General features: G+C 42.3%; 1 protein-coding gene across 1 annotated transcript; it reads right to left on the minus strand.

The window, feature by feature from the left end:
- Positions 1–5,118: 5,118 nt before the first annotated feature.
- Positions 5,119–9,999, minus strand: LOC143363588 (uncharacterized). Its single transcript, XM_076804153.1, has 5 exons — positions 9,549–9,999; positions 8,328–8,468; positions 7,380–7,958; positions 6,581–6,905; positions 5,119–5,851 (listed from the first exon to the last, which is right to left on the minus strand). The coding sequence occupies exons 1-5, from the start codon at positions 9,997–9,999 to the stop codon at positions 5,119–5,121; spliced, it is 2,229 nt and encodes a 742-aa protein (XP_076660268.1).
- Between the last annotated feature and the right edge of the window lie 12,619 nt (positions 10,000–22,618).

A 22,618-nucleotide genomic window follows, 5' to 3' on the forward strand; every position in this document is an offset into this window, starting at 1 on the left:
AGGATAGGATAGAGGATGGGATAGGATAGAGGATAGGATAGGATAGAGGATAGGATAGGATAGGATAGAGGATAGGATAGGAAAGAGGATAGGATAGGATAGAGGATAGGATAGGATAGAGGATAGGATAGGATAGAGGATCGGATAGGATAGAGGATAGGATAGGATAGAGGATAGGATAGGATAGAAGATAGGATAGGATAAAGGATAGGATAGCATAGAGGATAGGATAGGATAGAGGATAGGATAGGATAGAGGATAGGATAGGATAGAGGATAGGATAGGATAGAGGATAGGATAGGATAGAGGATAGGATAGAGGATTGGTTAGTATAAAGGATAGGAGAGGATAGAGGATAGGATAGGATTGAGGATAGGATAGGATAGAGGATAGGATAGGATAGAGCATAGGATAGAATAGGATTGAGGGTAGGATAGGATTGAGGGTAGGATAGGATAGAGGATAGGATAGGATAGAGGATAGGATAGGATAGAGGATAGGATAGAGGATAGGATAGGATAGAGGATATGATAGAGGATAGGATAGACGATTGGATAGGATAGAGGATATTATAGGATAGAGGATAGGATAGGATAGAGGATAGGATAGGATAGAGGATAGGATAGGATAGAGGATAGGATAGGATAGAGGATAGGATAGGATAGAGGATAGGATAGAGGATTGGTTAGTATAAAGGATAGGAGAGGATAGAGGATAGGATAGGATAGAGGATAGGATAGAGGATAGGATAGGATAGAGGATATGATAGAGGATAAGATAGAGGATTGTATAGGATAGAGGATATTATAGGATAGAGGATATGATACGATAGCTGATAGGATATAATGGAGTATAGGATAGTAATGAGGATAGGATAGCGTTGAGGATAGGATAGGATAGAGGATAGGATAGGATAGAGGATAGGTTAGGATAGAGGATAGGATAGGGATAGAGGATAGGATAGAGGATAGGATAGGATAGGGGATATGATAGAGGATAAGATAGAGGATTGGATAGGATAGAGGATATTATACGATAGAGGATATGATACGATAGCTGATAGGAAATAATGGAGTATAGGATAGTAATGAGGATAGGATAGCGTTGAGGATAGGATAGGATAGAGGATAGGATAGGATAGAGGATAGGTTAGGATAGAGGATAGGATAGGATAGAGGATAGGATAGGATAGAGGATAGGATAGGATAGAGGATAGGATAGGATAGAGGATAGGATAGGATACAGGATAGGATAGAGGATAGGATAGAGGATAGGATAGGATAGAGGATAGGATAGGATAGAGGATAGGATAGGATAGAGGATAGGATAGAGGATAGGATAGAGGATAGGATAGGATAGAGGATAGGATAGAGGATAGGATAGAGGATAGGATAGGATAGAGGATAGGATAGGATAGAGGATAGGATAGGATAGAGGATAGGATAGGATAGAGGATAGGATAGGATAGAGGATAGGATAGAGGGTTGGATAGGATAGAGGATATTATAGGATAGAGGATATGATGGGATAGCGGATAGGATATAATGGAGTATAGGATAGGAATGAGGATAGGATAGCGTTAAGGATAGGATAGGATAGAGGATAGGATAGGAAAGAGGATAGGATAGGATAGAGGATAGGTTAGGATAGAGGATTGGATAGTATAAAGGATAGGTGAGGATAGAGAATAGGATAGCATTGTGGATAGGATAGGATAGTGGATTGGATAGGATAGAGCAGACGATAGAGGATAGGATAGGATAGAGCAGACGATAGAGGATAGGATAGGATAGAGGATAGGGTAGGAGATTGGATAGGATAGAGGATAGGATAGGGTAGATGATATTATAGGCAAGAGGATAGGATATGATAGAGGATACGATATTATAGAGGATAGGATAGTATAGAGAATAGGATAGGATAGAGGATAGGTTAGCGTAGAGTATAGGGTAGGATAGAGGATAGGATAGGATAGAGGATAGGATAGGATAGAGGATAGGATAGGATAGAGGATAGGTTAGGAAAGAGGATAGGATAGGATAGAGGATAGGATAGGATAGAGGATAGGATAGGATAGAGGATAGGATAGGACAGAGGATAGGATAGGATAGAGGATAGGATAGGATAGAGGATAGGATAGAGGATAGGATACGATAGAGGATAGGATAGGATAGAGGATAGGATAGGATAGAGGATAGGATAGGATAGAGGATAGGATAGGATAGAGGATAGGATAGGATAGAGGATAGGATAGGATAGAGGATAGGATAGGATAGAGGATAGGATAGGATAGAGGATAGGATAGGATAGAGGATAGGATAGGATAGAGGATAGGATAGGATAGAGGATAGGATAGGATAGAGGATAGGATAGAGGATTGGTTAGTATAAAGGATAGGAGAGGATAGAGGATAGGATAGGTTAGAGGATAGGATAGAGGATAGGATAGGATAGAGGATATGATAGGATAGAGGATAGGATAGGAAAGAGGATAGGATAGGATAGAGGATAGGTTAGGATAGAGGATAGGATATGATAGAGGATACGATATTATAGAGGATAGGATAGTATAGAGAATAGGATAGGATAGAGGATAGGTTAGGATAGAGTATAGGATAGGATAGAGGATAGGATAGGATAGAGGATAGGATAGGATAGAGGATAGGATAGGATAGAGGATAGGATAGGATAGAGGATAGGATAGGATAGAGGATAGGATAGGATAGAGGATAGGATAGGATAGAGGATAGGATAGGATAGATAATAGGATAGGATAGAGGATAGGATAGGATAGAGGATAGGATGGGATAGGATAGAGGATAGGATAGGATAGAGGATAGGATAGGATAGAGGATAGGATAGGATAGAGGATAGGATAGGATAGGATAGGGGATAGGATAGAGGATTGGTTAGTATAAAGGATAGGAGAGGATAGAGGATAGGATAGGATAGAGGATAGGATAGAGGATAGGATAGGATAGAGGATATGATAGAGGATAGGATAGAGGATTGGATAGGATAGAGGATATTATAGGATAGAGGATATGATACGATAGCGGATAGGATATAATGGAGTATAGGATAGTAATGAGGATAGGTTAGCGTTGAGGATAGGATAGGATAGAGGATAGGATAGGATAGAGGATAGGATAGAGGATGGGATAGAGGATAGGATAGAGGTTTGGATAGGATAGAGGATATTATAGGATAGAGGATATGATAGGATAGCGGATAGGATATAATGGAGTATAGGATAGGAATGAGGATAGGATAGCGTTGAGGATAGGATAGGATAGAGGATAGGATAGGATAGAGGGTAGGTTAGGATAGAGGATACGATAGGATAGAGGATAGGATAGGAAAGAGGATAGGATAGGATAGAGGATAGGTTAGGATAGAGGATTGGATAGTATAAAGGATAGGTGAGGATAGAGAATAGGATAGCATTGAGGATAGGATAGGATAGTGGATAGGATAGGATAGAGCAGACGATAGAGGATAGGATAGGATAGAGGATAGGGTAGGAGATTGGATAGGATAGAGGATACGATAGGGTAGATGATATCATAGGCAAGAGGATAGGATATGATAGAGGATACGATATTATAGAGGATAGGATAGGATAGAGAATAGGATAGGATAGAGGATAGGTTAGGATAGGATAGGATAGAGGATATGATGGGATAGCGGATAGGATATAATGGAGTATAGGATAGGAATGAGGATAGGATAGCGTTGAGGATAGGATAGGATAGAGGATAGGATAGGATAGAGGGTAGGTTAGGATAGAGGATATGATATTATAGAGGATAGGATAGGAAAGAGGATAGGATAGGATAGAGGATAGGTTAGGATAGAGGATTGGATAGTATAAAGGATAGGTGAGGATAGAGAATAGGATAGCATTGTGGATAGGATAGGATAGTGGATAGGATAGGATAGAGCAGACGATAGAGGATAGGATAGGATAGAGCAGACGATAGAGGATACGATAGGATAGAGGATAGGGTAGGAGATTGGATAGGATAGAGGATAGGATAGGGTAGATGATATTATAGGCAAGAGGATAGGATATGATAGAGGATACGATATTATAGAGGATAGGATAGGATAGAGAATAGGATAGGATAGAGGATAGGTTAGGATAGAGTATAGGATCGGATAGAGGATAGGATAGCATAGAGGATAGGATAGTGTTGAGATCCTCACGGGTTGGTCGATGCTCAACTGGTCAATTTCGAACTTAAACGAAAGTTGACCTCGTCGAAATAATTAGATGCCGTTGTTCGGTAAAATGTAATTTATTAATAGAGAGCAACACAGAAATTAACAACTAACTAGACAGTGATTAAAAAAAGCTCGTGAGAATATCGTGGTCGAAATATGGTTGTTCGCGTTTTCACGGTTGAGATGGTTCTGCTTGGTCAGTTTGTGCGCTGCCTCGAAGTCCACTCATTCCACCCCCGTTGACGGGAAAACTTGCGGGGGATGCAAAAGTCTAGTGCCATTGGCTGATGGGACTTGGAGAGATATTTTTTGGGACCGCCTCTTGTCGTGGAGGTGAGACCCCCCTCTCCAAGCCCCGGTGGAAAATTCGAATTCGTAGTTAACGGGACTTCGAGACTACGCGAGAGCAGGCCCAATTGGCCCGCATCTGTTTCGGCTTGCATGTATTGTCGCGTTGGCCTTGCTGACCATACCGTCGTTCGAACGCGGGACTGGGGCATCGGACACGTCGTAAACGTTATTAGAGGGCCCCAAGCTGTAAAAGGCCATATTCCTCTAGAACATCCGAGGATGCGACAATTTTCGAAGGGTACGCGGGTCGGCTCGCGTGGGCCCCAGATGCCGCCGAGTTATGGCAAGGGTCCGTCTTTGTTCGCACGGTTGCCGTAGGCCTGCGAGGGATTACCGTTGAGGGTCACGCCTCAACATATCGCCCCCCTTGAACGGACTGTTCAATGTTGATTAGAACTCGGACTTACTTATATTTGTAACTAAAGTAAGCATCGGCTGGATGCACTTATCGATAAAGTAAAAGAACCGCTAAGCTAATACGATGAATATAATATTAGGTACTAAGTTTAAACTATGCTAGGATATAGGGGTGCTTGTATAATTACATGTCGACTGGTAACGGAGAAAGACGCTTTACTGATCGCTTGTATTCGCCGCGAGAGGTTTTTACAGTGACCACGCGAATGATACCGTCTTCGCCAGGATGAATTGCGGTAACTCGACCCAATGGCCATTTCATCGGTGGGGTGTTGTCCTCCTGCAGTATGACCATGGATCCGATCGGCAGATGGAATGTCCCGCCAGAATGCCATTTCCTACGAACGGTCAGCTCCTGTAAATATTCAGTCTTCCAACGCTTCCAGAAGTGTGCTTTAATCTTTTGGATATCTTGCCACGACGAGAGTCGTCCGTCGGGCACCTGCGCGTAATCATGGTCAGGCATATTTATCAGGGACTCGCCAATTAAAAAATGACCTGGCGTTATCGCCGTCAGGTCGTTCGGATCGCTCGAGATAGGTGTTAGCGGACGCGAATTTAAGACCGCTTCAATCTGCGCTGTTAAGGTCAGGAGGCCTTCGAATGACAATAGTGCCTCCCCCATTACGCGCACGAGGTGATGCTTTAGGGATTTTACCGCAGCTTCCCAGATGCCACCAAAATGTGGCGACCTCGGTGGTATGAAATGCCACGTTATTGACTGATTCGCGAGCGATTCAACGATTGCCTGATTATTTGTTTTGTCGCTCAAGAAGCTGTACAGTTCTCGTATTTCCTTATTAGCGCCGACGAAATTAGTCGCATTGTCGGAATAAATGTCGCTAGCCCTTCCTCGTCTCGAAAAGAATCGACGCAATGCCGCTAAAAACGCTTCTGTCGTTAAATCAGATACAATTTCTAAGTGTACGGCTCGAGTGACGAAGCATGTAAAGACGGCTAGGTAGACCTTGATTTTTCCGCGGTTTCGATGAATTTTCTCCTTAATAAGGAATGGTCCGCAAAAATCAATTCCGCATCGTAAAAACGGTCGTGAATATGTGACTCTACTTGCCGGTAAATTTCCCATCGGATAATTTATTGACACCGGCTTAGCCCGACGACAAATAATACAGTTATGTATTATTTTTCGTATTACTCCCTTTACTTGTGGAATCCAATAGTATTGGCGGATTGCATTTAATGTGGCTTGTACACCGGCGTGCAGATTTTTCAGATGTGCTTCGTGAATAATTAACCTAGTTACTAAATGAGATTTAGGTAATAGTATTGGATGTTTTTCTCGGAAGGGCAGAGCCGCGTTTTTCAAACGACCGCCCACTCGCAAGATGCCATCGTCGTCTAGAATCGGAGTTAACGATGACAAATTAGAAATTCGACTTGATGCCTTAATTTCGCGAAGTTCGGATTTGTATGCTTGTTGTTGAACAAGTGTCACGATTCGCAGTTCTGCATTATTTAATTCCCGTGTTGACAAAGGTCCAGATGATGGACTCTTTTTCAAACTGTTTTGGACGAATCGAAGCATGTACGCGACCACGCGTTTAAGCCGCTGAAACGAAGAGAACCTGATTAAAAAATCGGGTTCAGGTAGTTGAGTTGTTAGTGTTGTGACTGGACGCAACTCTGGTACGTCGATTGGTTGAAGCGGAGAAATAGGCCATTGCTCTTCTTCAAGAGCTAACCAGGATGGCCCGCGATGCCAGAGATCGCAATGAATGAAATCGACTGAGCGCATGCCGCGAGATATGAAATCTGCCGGATTTTCGGCGGAAGCAATGTGACGCCAGTCACTAATATCCGTTATTTCCTGAATCTCCGTTACGCGATGAGATATGAAGGTTTTTAATGTGTGAGGGGCTGATTTGATCCAGTGCAAAGCTACGGTGGAATCTGACCAGAAGAACACTTTGTTAAGATTGACATGTCGTAACGCTTGTTTCGTGGAGGCGAATAAATGTGCGAGGAGTTGCGCGGCACATAATTCTAATCTCGGAAGGGTTACGGTTTTTAACGGAGCTACTCTTGATTTGGAAGCTATTAATTGCGTAATTATTAACCCATGTTTATTGCTGGACCGCAGGTACAGACAAGCGCCGTAGGCGCGCTCACTCGCGTCACAAAACCCGTGGAGTTGAATCTCGGTGCAATCCGCTTGCATAACATGCCTACGTATTTGAAGATTTTGGAGTTCATGTAATTCTTCCCAAAAGGTAACCCACTCGGTATGAAGATCCGTTGGTAAAGATTCATCCCAATCAAGTTGTAGTTTCCACAAGGTTTGCATGATTAATTTTGCGCGCACAATAACCGGTCCCAAGAGTCCGAGAGGATCGAATAATGTCGCGATTTTAGAAAGGATAGTACGCTTAGTGACCTTATTTGTTAATGCGGACTCCTTGACCATGTATGAAATTGCATCTGTACGCGCATTCCAATAAACTCCGAGTGTCTTGATGGTTGTGTCTAAATCTAATTTAAGATGTACAGATTCTGCCTTGTCGGTTAACGCGTGAATTAATCCTTCTTTATTTGTCGCCCACTTACGAAGTTTAAACCCCCCCTTTGCGCAGAGCAATTGAATTTCGTTTATAGTGGCGACCGCCTCTTCGAAAGTATCCGCGCCGGTTAGCATGTCGTCGACATAAAAGTCCTCGCGTAATACTCGTGCGGCTCGTGGAAAATTTTCGCCTTTGTCGGCGGCTAGTTGGAATAACGTGCGAATTGCCAAAAAGGGGGCTGCAGATGTACCGTACGTCACGGTATTTAGCGCGTACGTCTCTATGGGATTGTCTGGAGTTTCGCGCCATAAAATCTTTTGGTATATCCGGTGATCGGAACTGACTTCGATCTGCCGATACATCTTTTCTATGTCAGCCGTTATAACGTATGTGTAGGTTCGAAATTTAATTAAGAGTGCGTACAGCTCTTCTTGAATGGTAGGGCCTGTCAAAATATTGTCGTTTAGTGATTGACCTGATGTAGTTTTCGCTGAGGCATCAAATACTACGCGTACCTTAGTAGTCAGACTGTCTGTCTTGACTATTGCGTGGTGCGGTAGATAGTACCCTTCAGTCGTACTAGCGGATTCGAGTTTCGTCATATGACCTAATTTTTGATATTCCCTTAAAAAATTGACATATTCTTCCCTTAGTGCGGGTTCCCTTGCGAGTTTTGTTTCTAACGCGTGAAATCTGCGAAGCGCGGCCTTATATGAATCTCCTAAATTCGGTGGGAAAGATTTGAATGGGAGTTTTACAGTGTATTTCCCGGTCACGGAGTCGCGCGTGATATGTTCCACGTAATGTTTCTCACATGTGCGCTCGTCAATTGATAGAACAGGCCTTTGCGGTACTTCTTCCAATTCCCAAAACCTTGATATGTTATCATTCAAAGAAATACGGGTTACATGGCAATGAGTTGCCTGATTAGAATTTTCGCCCGGTACCGTCCCTGCTAAAACCCAACCAAATTTAGTTTTGCTTAGGATTAGCGAACTATTCGCAAGATTTATTTTCCCAACGCACTGAACTTCGTAGAACAAATCTACGCCGAGCAAAGCATCTATCTCGGAGGGAACGTTGAAATTAGGATCTGCCAGTGGCAAATTAGACGGAATCTGAAGTTGCGTCTTTGAAATTTGTTTAGATGGTAACGTAGCGGTGATGCTGGGGAGAATGAAAAATGTGGCGTCTGCGGTGAATTTGTTAATTCGCGATTGAATAGTGGCACGCGAATAGTGCATGGTGTTGGATACACCCTTGTTGACCCCTATAATTGGAATGTTAGTTCCTTTTAACGAAAGGCCTAACCTTTTTGCGAAGCGTTCAGTCATGAGATTTGACTGCGATGCTGAATCTAGGATGACTCTACATGAAATAAGACGACCTGCCTTGTCCGGAATATACACAACCGCGGTGGAAATAAACGTTTCGATGCCTAAGATCGATTTTAATGATACGACCGTTGCAAGTCTAGCCGATGGCTCCTTGTGCAGCAATGTATTATGTTTTTCGTTGCATTGTTTACATGTGCCAAAGGTGCACCTTGTAACATCGTGATTCGGTCGGAGACAGTTTATGCACAAGCCTGCCTTCTGCACGATTTCGATGCGTCTTTCGACGGTTGTGCTTAGGAATTTCTGGCAATATTGGATGTAGTGATTGCCCTTGCACAATGCGCAGCGCCCCTTTTGCACGGAAAGTGTTAAGGCGTGCACGTTCGAATTAGATAGTTTCCGGATTCGAATGTTCGGGTTCGTAAAAGATTGACTGGTTGCCTTAATTGGCTCGTTCCTTGCCGGTTCTAATATTTTGCAACGGCTATGTAAAAATTGCAAAAGATCGTCCATGCTCGGGATTTCGGTATCCTGAGTATGTTCTCTTCATTTTAATCGCGTTTGATCGTCTAGTTTGCTTGTGATTGCGTAAATCGGGAACGATTCAAGAAAAGGTTTTTTGAGAGCCTTCAATGCGTTGTAATGCTTGGTTACTAAATGCGTTAAGTCCGTCAACGACTTATTCACGTTTCGCGTACATGCTTGTAGTTCGAAAAATGCCTGAATCCTATTGTTAATAATAATCCTTGGATCGTTATACGTTTTTTCGAGAATATCCCAAGCTACCGAGTAATTCGCCTCGGTAGTTTCTAATGATTCGATGAGTCCGGCGGCTTGCCCCTTTACGCATGATTTTAAATAAACTAATTTCTGCACGCCGCGCAACTTGACATCGTCGTGAACTGCTGCCCTGAATGCGTCCGAAAAACTTGGCCATCCGTCACAAGAACCACTAAATTCCGGCAATTGCATGGTCGGTAATTTAACCTGCGTGTGAGTTTCCGAATGAACCGTTAACGGAGAGTCTGCGTTCGAATTTCCGGCGCCCAAACCCGAGAATTGTTGAGAATGAGACAATTGTGCATTTATCGCAAGACGGTCTGCCTGAGCTTGTGCCCTATCATGTTCGCCCTCGAGTTGCCTTGCCATAGCTAATGTTTCGAAATATTGCGCTTCGAATTCGGCTCTTTCGTTGAGCCGTGATTCAAACTGATTATCCTCCGCACTTAATTCTAACGCTTCTTGGATTAATTGAAAATTTTGAAATTCGCGTTCGATTTGCGCTATGCGTATTTTTATATTCGCGATAGGGATTTGTTCCGAGGATGTAAGCGGCGAAATAAAACCTTTGAACAATGTTAATTTGGTTTTTATAGTAGCGCGTTTTCGAATCAGATCGCGTTCGCTGGGTTGCGCCTTGTCTTGAGAAGCCATCGTAACAGACTTTATTGTACGACTACGTGAACTACGACGAAATTACGAAATTGGCGAGTATGATTTAAGCTTTGACTCACAATTACGATGATGACGTCGTCTCGATGTTGGAGTTCCCTGCGGTGGACTTGTTCCGTACAGCTGTAGACTCCTTGATGACGACGCTTCGACGCTTGACGTCCTTACGGTTGCAATCCGTGGACGCCCTCGATGATTCTCCACGTTGTTGGCTGCGATGTGGAAATCTCTGCGATGGATTGGTTCCAGGCAGATCGTAGATTTCCCGAGTCGATGATCCTTAGATAGGCCTTGCCGCTTCGATCCGACGGTAGATTGTCACTATAGTTGATTGTTGTTGCTCTCCGATGATTGGCACAGTGAATCAGAGGATGATGCTTGTCCCAATGTCACTGGTATCCGGCTCGAAGGACCAATTTTTATGTTGAGATCGTCACGGGTTGGTCGATGCTCAACTGGTCAATTTCGAACTTAAACGAAAGTTGACCTCGTCGAAATAATTAGATGCCGTTGTTCGGTAAAATGTAATTTATTAATAGAGAGCAACACAGAAATTAACAACTAACTAGACAGTGATTAAAAAAAGCTCGTGAGAATATCGTGGTCGAAATATGGTTGTTCGCGTTTTCACGGTTGAGATGGTTCTGCTTGGTCAGTTTGTGCGCTGCCTCGAAGTCCACTCATTCCACCCCCGTTGACGGGAAAACTTGCGGGGGATGCAAAAGTCTAGTGCCATTGGCTGATGGGACTTGGAGAGATATTTTTTGGGACCGCCTCTTGTCGTGGAGGTGAGACCCCCCTCTCCAAGCCACGGTGGAAAATTCGAATTCGTAGTTAACGGGACTTCGAGACTACGCGAGAGCAGGCCCAATTGGCCCGCATCTGTTTCGGCTTGCATGTATTGTCGCGTTGGCCTTGCTGACCATACCGTCGTTCGAACGCGGGACTGGGGCATCGGACACGTCGTAAACGTTATTAGAGGGCCCCAAGCTGTAAAAGGCCATATTCCTCTAGAACATCCGAGGATGCGACAATTTTCGAAGGGTACGCGGGTCGGCTCGCGTGGGCCCCAGATGCCGCCGAGTTATGGCAAGGGTCCGTCTTTGTTCGCACGGTTGCCGTAGGCCTGCGAGGGATTACCGTTGAGGGTCACGCCTCAACAGATAGGATAGAGGATAGGATAGGATAGAGGATAGGATAGGATAGAGGATAGGATAGGATAGAGGATAGGATAGGATAGAGGATAGGATAGAGGATTGGTTAGTATAAAGGATAGGAGAGGATAGAGGATAGGATAGGATAGAGGATAGGATAGAGGATAGGATAGGATAGAGGATATGATAGAGGATAGGATAGAGGATTGGATAGGATAGAGGATATTATAGGATAGAGGATATGATACGATAGCGGATAGGATATAATGGAGTATAGGATAGTAATGAGGATAGGATAGCGTTGAGGATAGGATAGGATAGAGGATAGGATAGGATAGAGGATAGGTTAGGATAGAGAATAGGATAGGATAGAGGATAGGATAGGATAGAGGATAGGATAGAGGATAGGATAGAGGATAGGATAGGATAGAGGATAGGATAGGATAGAGGATAGGATAGGATAGAGGATAGGATAGAGGATAGGATAGGATAGAGGATAGGATAGGATAGAGGATAGGATAGGATAGAGGATAGGATAGGATAGAGGATAGGATAGAGGATTGGATAGGATAGAGGATATTATAGGATAGAGGATATGATGGGATAGCGGATAGGATATAATGGAGTATAGGATAGGAATGAGGATAGGATAGCGTTGAGGATAGGATAGGATAGAGGATAGGATAGGATAGAGGATAGGATAGAGGATTGGTTAGTACAAAGGATAGGAGAGGATAGAGGATAGGATAGGATAGAGGATAGGATAGAGGGTAGGATAGGAAAGAGGATAGGATACGATAGAGGATAGGTTAGGATAGAGAATTGGATAGTATAAAGGATAGGTGAGGATAGAGAATAGGATAGCATTGTGGATAGGATAGGATAGTGGATAGGATAGGATAGAGCAGACGATAGAGGATAGGATAGGATAGAGCAGACGATAGAGGATACGATAGGATAGAGGATAGGGTAGGAGATTGGATAGGATAGAGGATAGGATAGGGTAGATGATATTATAGGCAAGAGGATAGGATATGATAGAGGATACGATATTATAGAGGATAGGATAGTATAGAGAATAGGATAGGATAGAGGATAGGTTAGGATAGAGTATAGGATAGGATAGAGGATAGGATAGGATAGAGGATAGGATAGGATAGAGGATAGGATAGGATAGAGGATAGGATAGGATAGAGGATAGGATAGGATAGAGGATAGGATGGGATAGGATAGAGGATAGGATAGGATAGAGGATAGGATAGGATAGAGGATAGGATAGGATAGAGGATAGGATAGGATAGAGGATAGGATAGGATAGAGGATAGGATATGATAGGATAGAGGATAGGATAGGATAGAGGATAGGATAGGATAGAGGATAGGATGGGATAGGATAGAGGATAGGATAGGATAGAGGATAGGATAGGATAGAGTATAGGATAGGATAGAGGATAGGATAGCATAGAGGATAGGATAGGATAGAGGATAGGATAGGATAGAGGATAGGATAGGATAGAGGATACGATAGGATAGGATAGAGGATAGGATAGGATAGAGGATAGGATAGGATAGAGGATAGGATAGGATAGAGGATAGGATAGGATAGGATAGAGGATAGGATAGGATAGAGGATAGGATAGGAAAGAGGATAGGATAGGATAGAGGTTAGGTTAGGATAGAGGATTGGATAGTATAAAGGATAGGTGAGGATAGAGAATAGGATAGCATTGAGGATAGGATAGGATAGTGGATAGGATAGGATAGAGCAGACGATAGAGGATAGGATAGGATAGAGGATAGGGTAGGAGATTGGATAGGATAGAGGATACGATAGGGTAGATGATATCATAGGCAAGAGGATAGGATATGATAGAGGATACGATATTATAGAGGATAGGATAGGATAGAGAATAGGATAGGATAGAGGATAGGTTAGGATAGAGTATATGATAGGATAGAGGATAGGATAGCATAGAGGATAGGATAGGATAGAGGATAGGATAGGATAGAGGATAGGATAGGATAGAGGATAGGATGGGATAGGATAGAGGATAGGATAGGATAGAGGATAGGATAGGATAGAGGATAGGATAGGATAGAGGATAGGATAGGATAGAGGATAGGATAGGATAGAGGATAGGATATGATAGGATAGAGGATAGGATAGGATAGAGGATAGGATAGCATAGAGGATAGGATAGGATAGAGGATAGGATAGGATAGAGGATAGGATAGGATAGAGGATACGATAGGATAGGATAGAGGATAGGATAGGATAGAGGATACGATAGGATAGGATAGAGGATAGGATAGGATAGAGGATAGGATAGGATAGAGGATAGGATAGGATAGAGGATAGGATAGGATAGGATAGAGGATAGGATAGGATAGAGGATAGGATAGGAAAGAGGATAGGATAGGATAGAGGTTAGGTTAGGATAGAGGATTGGATAGTATAAAGGATAGGTGAGGATAGAGAATAGGATAGCATTGAGGATAGGATAGGATAGTGGATAGGATAGGATAGAGCAGACGATAGAGGATAGGATAGGATAGAGGATAGGGTAGGAGATTGGATAGGATAGAGGATACGATAGGGTAGATGATATCATAGGCAAGAGGATAGGATATGATAGAGGATACGATATTATAGAGGATAGGATAGGATAGAGAATAGGATAGGATAGAGGATAGGTTAGGATAGAGTATATGATAGGATAGAGGATAGGATAGCATAGAGGATAGGATAGGATAGAGGATAGGATAGGATAGAGGATAGGATAGGATAGTGGATAGGATAGCATAGAGGATAGGATAGGATAGAGGATAGGATAGGATAGAGGATAGGATAGGATAGGATAGAGGATAGGATAGGATAGACGATAGGATAGGATAGAGGATAGGATAGGATAGAGGATTGGATAGTATAAAGGATAGGTGAGGATAGAGAATAGGATAGCATTGAGGATAGGATAGGATAGTGGATAGGATAGGATAGAGCAGACGATAGAGGATAGGATAGGATCGAGGATAGGATAGGGGATTGGATAGGATAGAGGATAGGAGACGATGGAGGATAGGATAGGATAGACGATTGGATAAGATAGAGGATAGGTTAGGATAGAGGATAGGGTAGGATAGGATAGAGGATAGGATAGGATAGAGGATAGGATAGGATAGAGGATAGGATAGGATAGAGGATAGGATAGGATAGAGGATAGGATAGAGGATAGGATAGGATAGAGGATATGATAGAGGATAGGATAGAGGATTGGATAGGATAGATGATATTATAGGATAGAGGATATGATACGATAGCGGATAGGATATAATGGAGTATAGGATAGTAATGAGGATAGGATAGCGTTGAGGATAGGATAGGATAGAGGATAGGATAGGATAGAGGATAGGTCAGGATAGAGGATAGGATAGGATAGAGGATAGGATAGGTTAGAGGATAGGATAGGATAGAGGATAGGATAGGATAGAGGATAGGATAGGATAGAGGATAGGATAGAGGATAGGATAGAGGATAGGATAGGATAGAGGATAGGATAGGATAGAGGATAGGATAGAGGATAGGATAGAGGATTGGATAGGATAGAGGATATTATAGGATAGAGGATATGATGGGATAGCGGATAGGATATAATGGAGTACAGGATAGGAATGAGGATAGGATAGCGCTGAGGATAGGATAGGATAGAGGATAGGGTAGGATAGAGGGTAGGTTAGGATAGAGGATATGATAGGATAGAGGATAGGGTAGGAAAGAGGATAGGATAGGATAGAGGATACGTTAGGATAGAGGATTGGATAGTATAAAGGATAGGTGAGGATAGAGAATAGGATAGCATTGTGGATAGGATAGGATAGTGGATAGGATAGGATATAGCAGACGATAGAGGATAGGATAGGATAGAGCAGACGATAGAGGATAGGATAGGATAGAGGATAGGGTAGGAGATTGGATAGGATAGAGGATAGGATAGGGTAGATGATATTATAGGCAAGAGGATAGGATATGATAGAGGATACGATATTATAGAGGATAGGATAGTATAGAGAATAGGATAGGATAGAGGATAGGTTAGGATAGAGTATAGGATAGGATAGGATAGAGGATAGGATAGGATAGAGGATAGGATAGGATAGAGGATAGGATAGGATAGAGGATAGGATAGGATAGAGGATAGGATAGGATAGAGGATAGGATAGGATACTATAGAGGATAGGATAGGATAGAGGATAGGATAGAGGATTGGATAGGATAGAGGACAGGAGACGATATAAGATAAGATAGGGGATTGGATAGGATAGAGGATAGGATAGGATAGAGGATAGGATAGGATAGAGGATATGATAGAGGATAGGATAGAGGATTGGATAGGATAGAGGATATTATAGGATAGAGGATATGATACGATAGCGGATAGGATATAATGGAGTATAGGATAGTAATGAGGATAGGATAGCGTTGAGGATAGGATAGGATAGAGGATAGGATAGGATAGAGGATAGGTCAGGATAGAGGATAGGATAGGATAGAGGATAGGATAGGTTAGAGGATAGGATAGGATAGAGGATAGGATAGGATAGAGGATAGGATAGGATAGAGGATAGGATAGAGGATAGGATAGAGGATAGGATAGGATAGAGGATAGGATAGGATAGAGGATAGGATAGAGGATAGGATAGAGGATTGGATAGGATAGAGGATATTATAGGATAGAGGATATGATGGGATAGCGGATAGGATATAATGGAGTACAGGATAGGAATGAGGATAGGATAGCGCTGAGGATAGGATAGGATAGAGGATAGGGTAGGATAGAGGGTAGGTTAGGATAGAGGATATGATAGGATAGAGGATAGGGTAGGAAAGAGGATAGGATAGGATAGAGGATACGTTAGGATAGAGGATTGGATAGTATAAAGGATAGGTGAGGATAGAGAATAGGATAGCATTGTGGATAGGATAGGATAGTGGATAGGATAGGATATAGCAGACGATAGAGGATAGGATAGGATAGAGCAGACGATAGAGGATAGGATAGGATAGAGGATAGGGTAGGAGATTGGATAGGATAGAGGATAGGATAGGGTAGATGATATTATAGGCAAGAGGATAGGATATGATAGAGGATACGATATTATAGAGGATAGGATAGTATAGAGAATAGGATAGGATAGAGGATAGGTTAGGATAGAGTATAGGATAGGATAGGATAGAGGATAGGATAGGATAGAGGATAGGATAGGATAGAGGATAGGATAGGATAGAGGATAGGATAGGATAGAGGATAGGATAGGATAGAGGATAGGATAGGATACTATAGAGGATAGGATAGGATAGAGGATAGGATAGAGGATTGGATAGGATAGAGGACAGGAGACGATATAAGATAAGATAGGGGATTGGATAGGATAGAGGATAGGATAGGATAGAGGATAGGATAGGGGATTGGATAGGATAGAGGATAGGAGACGATGGAGGATAGGATAGGATAGAGGATAGGATAGGATAGAGCAGACGATAGAGGATAGGATAGGATCGAGGATAGGATAGGGGATTGGATAGGATAGAGGATAGGAGACGATGGAGGATAGGATAGGATAGAGGATAGGATAGGATAGACGATTGGATAAGATAGAGGATAGGTTAGGATAGAGGATAGGATAGGATAGGATAGAGGATAGGATAGGATAGAGGATAGGATAGGATAGAGGATAGGATAGGATAGAGGATAGGATAGGATAGAGGATAGGATAGGATAGAGGATAGGATAGGATAGAGGATAGGATAGGATAGAGGATAGGATAGGATAGAGGATAGGATAGGATAGAGGATAGGATAGGATAGAGGTCAGGATAGGATAGAGGATAGGATAGGATAGAGGATAGGATAGAGGATTGGTTAGTATAAAGGATAGGAGAGGATAGAGGATAGGATAGGATAGAGGATAGGATAGAGGATAGGATAGGATAGAGGATATGATAGAGGATAGGATAGAGGATTGGATAGGATAGAGGATATTATAGGATAGAGGATATGATACGATAGCGGATAGGATATAATGGAGTATAGGATAGTAATGAGGATAGGATAGCGTTGAGGATAGGATAGGATAGAGGATAGGATAGGATAGAGGATAGGTCAGGATAGAGGATAGGATAGGATAGAGGATAGGATAGGTTAGAGGATAGGGTAGGATAGAGGATAGGATAGGATAGAGGATAGGATAGGATAGAGGATAGGATAGAGGATAGGATAGGATAGAGGATAGGATAGGATAGAGGATAGGATAGAGGATAGGATAGAGGATAGGATAGAGGATAGGATAGAGGATTGGATAGGATAGAGGATATTATAGGATAGAGGATATGATGGGATAGCGGATAGGATATAATGGAGTATAGGATAGGAATGAGGATAGGATAGCGTTGAGGATAGGATAGGATAGAGGATAGGGTAGGATAGAGGGTAGGTTAGGATAGAGGATATGATAGGATAGAGGATAGGGTAGGAAAGAGGATAGGATAGGATAGAGGATACGTTAGGATAGAGGATTGGATAGTATAAAGGATAGGTGAGGATAGAGAATAGGATAGCATTGTGGATAGGATAGGATAGTGGATGTGATAGGATAGAGCAGACGATAGAGGATAGGATATGATAGAGGATACGATATTATAGAGGATAGGATAGTATAGAGAATAGGATAGGATAGAGGATAGGTTAGGATAGAGTATAGGATAGGATAGGATAGAGGATAGGATAGGATAGAGGATAGGATAGGATAGAGGATAGGATAGGATAGAGGATAGGATAGGATAGAGGATAGGATAGGATACTATAGAGGATAGGATAGGATAGAGGATAGGATAGAGGATTGGATAGGATAGAGGACAGGAGACGATATAAGATAAGATAGGGGATTGGATAGGATAGAGGATAGGAGACGATGGAAGATAGGATAGGATGTAGGATTGGCTAGGATAGAGGATAGGATACGATAGAGGATAGGATATGATAGAGGATAGGATAGGCTAGAGGATAGGATAGGATAGAGGATAGGATAGGGTAGAGGATAGGATAGGATAGAGGATTGGATAGGATAGAGGATAGGATAGCATAGCGGATAGGATAGGATGTAGGATTGGATAGGATAGAGGATAGGATGCGATAGAGGATAGAATAGGAAAGAGCATAGGATAGGATAGGATTGAGGATATGATAGGATAGAGGATAGGTTGGGGATTGGATAGGATAGAGGACAGGAGACGATAGAAGATAAGATAGGGGATTGGATAGGATAGAGGGCAGGTGACGATAGAGGATAAGATAGGGGATTTGCTAGGATAGAGGACAGGGGACGATAAAGATTGGATAGGATAGAGGATAGGATAGGATAGAGTATAGGATAGGATATATGATATTATAGGATAGAGGATAGAATATGATAGAGGTTACGATATTATAGAGGATACGATAGGATAGAGGATAGGATAGGGGATTGGATAGGATAGAGGACAGGACACGATAGAGGATAAGATAGGGGATTTGATAGAATAGAGGACAGGAGACGATAGAGAGTAGGATATGATAGAGGATAGGATAGGATAGAGGATAGGATAGGATAGAGGATAGGATAGGGGATTGGATAGGATAAAGGATAGGAGACGATGGGGGATAGGATAGGATGTAGGATTGGATAGGATAGAGGATATGATAGGATAGAGGATAGGATAGGATAGAGTATAGAATAGGAAAGAGCATAGGATAGGATATGATTGAGGATAGGATAGGATAGAGGATAGGATAGGATAGAGGATAGGTTGGGGATTGGATAGGATAGAGGACAGGAGACGATAGAAGATAAGATAGGGGATTGGATAGGATAGAGGGCAGGTGACGATAGAGGATAAGATAGGGGATTTGCTAGGATAGAGGACAGGGGACGATAGAGATTGGATAGGATAGATGATATTATAGGATACAGGATAGGATAGGATAGAGAATAGGATAGGGGATTGGATAGGATAGAGGATAGGAGACGATGGAGGATAGGATAGGATAGAGGATAGGATAGGATAGAGGATTGGATACTATAAAGGATAGGTGAGGATAGAGAATAGGATAGCATTGAGGATAGGATAGGATAGTGGATAGGATAGGATAGAGCAGACGATAGAGGATAGGATAGGATAGAGGATAGGGTAGGGGATTGGATAGGATAGAGGATAGGATAGGGTAGATGATATTACAGGCAAGAGGATACAATATGATATAGGATACGATATTATAGAGGATAGGATAGGATAGAGGATAGGATCGGATAGAGGATAGGATAGGATAGAGGATAGGATAGGATAGAGGATAGGATAGGATAGAGGATAGGATAGGATAGAGGATAGGATAGGATAGAGGATAGGATAGGATAGAGGATAGGATAGGATAGAGGATAGGATAGGATAGAGGATAGGATAGGATAGAGGATAGGATAGGATAGAGGATAGGATAGGATAGAGGTCAGGATAGGATAGAGGATAGGATAGGATAGAGGATAGGATAGAGGATTGGTTAGTATAAAGGATAGGAGAGGATAGAGGATAGGATAGGATAGAGGATAGGATAGAGGATAGGATAGGATAGAGGATATGATAGAGGATAGGATAGAGGATTGGATAGGATAGAGGATATTATAGGATAGAGGATATGATACGATAGCGGATAGGATATAATGGAGTATAGGATAGTAATGAGGATAGGATAGCGTTGAGGATAGGATAGGATAGAGGATAGGATAGGATAGAGGATAGGTCAGGATAGAGGATAGGATAGGATAGAGGATAGGATAGGTTAGAGGATAGGGTAGGATAGAGGATAGGATAGGATAGAGGATAGGATAGGATAGAGGATAGGATAGAGGATAGGATAGGATAGAGGATAGGATAGAGGATAGGATAGAGGATTGGATAGGATAGAGGATATTATAGGATAGAGGATATGATGGGATAGCGGATAGGATATAATGGAGTATAGGATAGGAATGAGGATAGGATAGCGTTGAGGATAGGATAGGATAGAGGATAGGGTAGGATAGAGGGTAGGTTAGGATAGAGGATATGATAGGATAGAGGATAGGGTAGGAAAGAGGATAGGATAGGATAGAGGATACGTTAGGATAGAGGATTGGATAGTATAAAGGATAGGTGAGGATAGAGAATAGGATAGCATTGTGGATAGGATAGGATAGTGGATAGGATAGGATAGAGCAGACGATAGAGGATAGGATATGATAGAGGATACGATATTATAGAGGATAGGATAGTATAGAGAATAGGATAGGATAGAGGATAGGTTAGGATAGAGTATAGGATAGGATAGGATAGAGGATAGGATAGGATAGAGGATAGGATAGGATAGAGGATAGGATAGGATAGAGGATAGGATAGGATAGAGGATAGGATAGGATACTATAGAGGATAGGATAGGATAGAGGATAGGATAGAGGATTGGATAGGATAGAGGACAGGAGACGATATAAGATAAGATAGGGGATTGGATAGGATAGAGGATAGGATAGGATAGAGGATAGGATAGGGGATTGGATAGGATAGAGGATAGGAGACGATGGAGGATAGGATAGGATAGAGGATAGGATAGGATAGAGCAGACGATAGAGGATAGGATAGGATCGAGGATAGGATAGGGGATTGGATAGGATAGAGGATAGGAGACGATGGAGGATAGGATAGGATAGAGGATAGGATAGGATAGACGATTGGATAAGATAGAGGATAGGTTAGGATAGAGGATAGGATAGGATAGGATAGAGGATAGGATAGGATAGAGGATAGGATAGGATAGAGGATAGGATAGGATAGAGGATAGGATAGGATAGAGGATAGGATAGGATAGAGGATAGGATAGGATAGAGGATAGGATAGGATAGAGGATAGGATAGGATAGAGGATAGGATAGGATAGGATAGTGGATAGGATAGGATAGAGGATAGGATAGGATAGAGGATAGGATAGGATAGAGGATAGGATAGAGGATTGGTTAGTATAAAGGATAGGAGAGGATACAGGACAGGATAGGATTGAGGATAGGATAGGATAGAGGATAGGATAGGATAGAGGATATGCTAGGATAGAGGATAGGATAGGATAGAAGATAGGATAGGATAGAGGATAGGATAGGATAGAGGATAGGTTGGGGATTGGATAGGATAGAGGACAGGAGACGATAGAAGATAAGATAGGGGATTGGATAGGATAGAGGGCAGGTGACGATAGAGGATAAGATAGGGGATTTGCTAGGATAGAGGACAGGGGACGATAGAGATTGGATAGGATAGATGATATTATAAGATAGAGGATAGGATAGGATAGAGAATAGGATAGGGGATTGGATAGGATAGAGGATAGGAGACGATGGAAGATAGGATAGGATGTAGGATTGGCTAGGATAGAGGATAGGATACGATAGAGGATAGGATATGATAGAGGATAGGATAGGCTAGAGGATAGGATAGGATAGAGGATAGGATAGGGTAGAGGATAGGATAGGATAGAGGATTGGATAGGATAGAGGATAGGATAGCATAGCGGATAGGATAGGATGTAGGATTGGATAGGATAGAGGATAGGATGCGATAGAGGATAGAATAGGAAAGAGCATAGGATAGGATAGGATTGAGGATATGATAGGATAGAGGATAGGTTGGGGATTGGATAGGATAGAGGACAGGAGACGATAGAAGATAAGATAGGGGATTGGATAGGATAGAGGGCAGGTGACGATAGAGGATAAGATAGGGGATTTGCTAGGATAGAGGACAGGGGACGATAAAGATTGGATAGGATAGAGGATAGGATAGGATAGAGTATAGGATAGGATATATGATATTATAGGATAGAGGATAGAATATGATAGAGGTTACGATATTATAGAGGATACGATAGGATAGAGGATAGGATAGGGGATTGGATAGGATAGAGGACAGGACACGATAGAGGATAAGATAGGGGATTTGATAGAATAGAGGACAGGAGACGATAGAGAGTAGGATATGATAGAGGATAGGATAGGATAGAGGATAGGATAGGATAGAGGATAGGATAGGGGATTGGATAGGATAAAGGATAGGAGAC

Source organism: Halictus rubicundus, unplaced genomic scaffold, assembly GCF_050948215.1.
Source record: "Halictus rubicundus isolate RS-2024b unplaced genomic scaffold, iyHalRubi1_principal scaffold0065, whole genome shotgun sequence".
Lineage (NCBI taxonomy): Eukaryota > Metazoa > Arthropoda > Insecta > Hymenoptera > Halictidae > Halictus > Halictus rubicundus.

What these genes read in the sequence shown, in the direction of transcription:
- LOC143363588 (XM_076804153.1), bottom strand. Translation starts at nt 9,999, where the DNA reads ATGGCAAGGCAACTCGAGGGCGAACATGATAGGGCACAAGCTCAGGCA. An exon ending in AACAAATAAGGTCACTAAGC is followed by an intron (nt 6,906 to 7,379) that starts GTACTATCCTTT and finishes TCTTCTGGTCAG; the next exon opens with ATTCCACCGTAGCTTTGCAC. An exon ending in GAACCCGATTTTTTAATCAG is followed by an intron (nt 5,852 to 6,580) that starts GTTCTCTTCGTT and finishes ATTCTTTTCGAG; the next exon opens with ACGAGGAAGGGCTAGCGACA.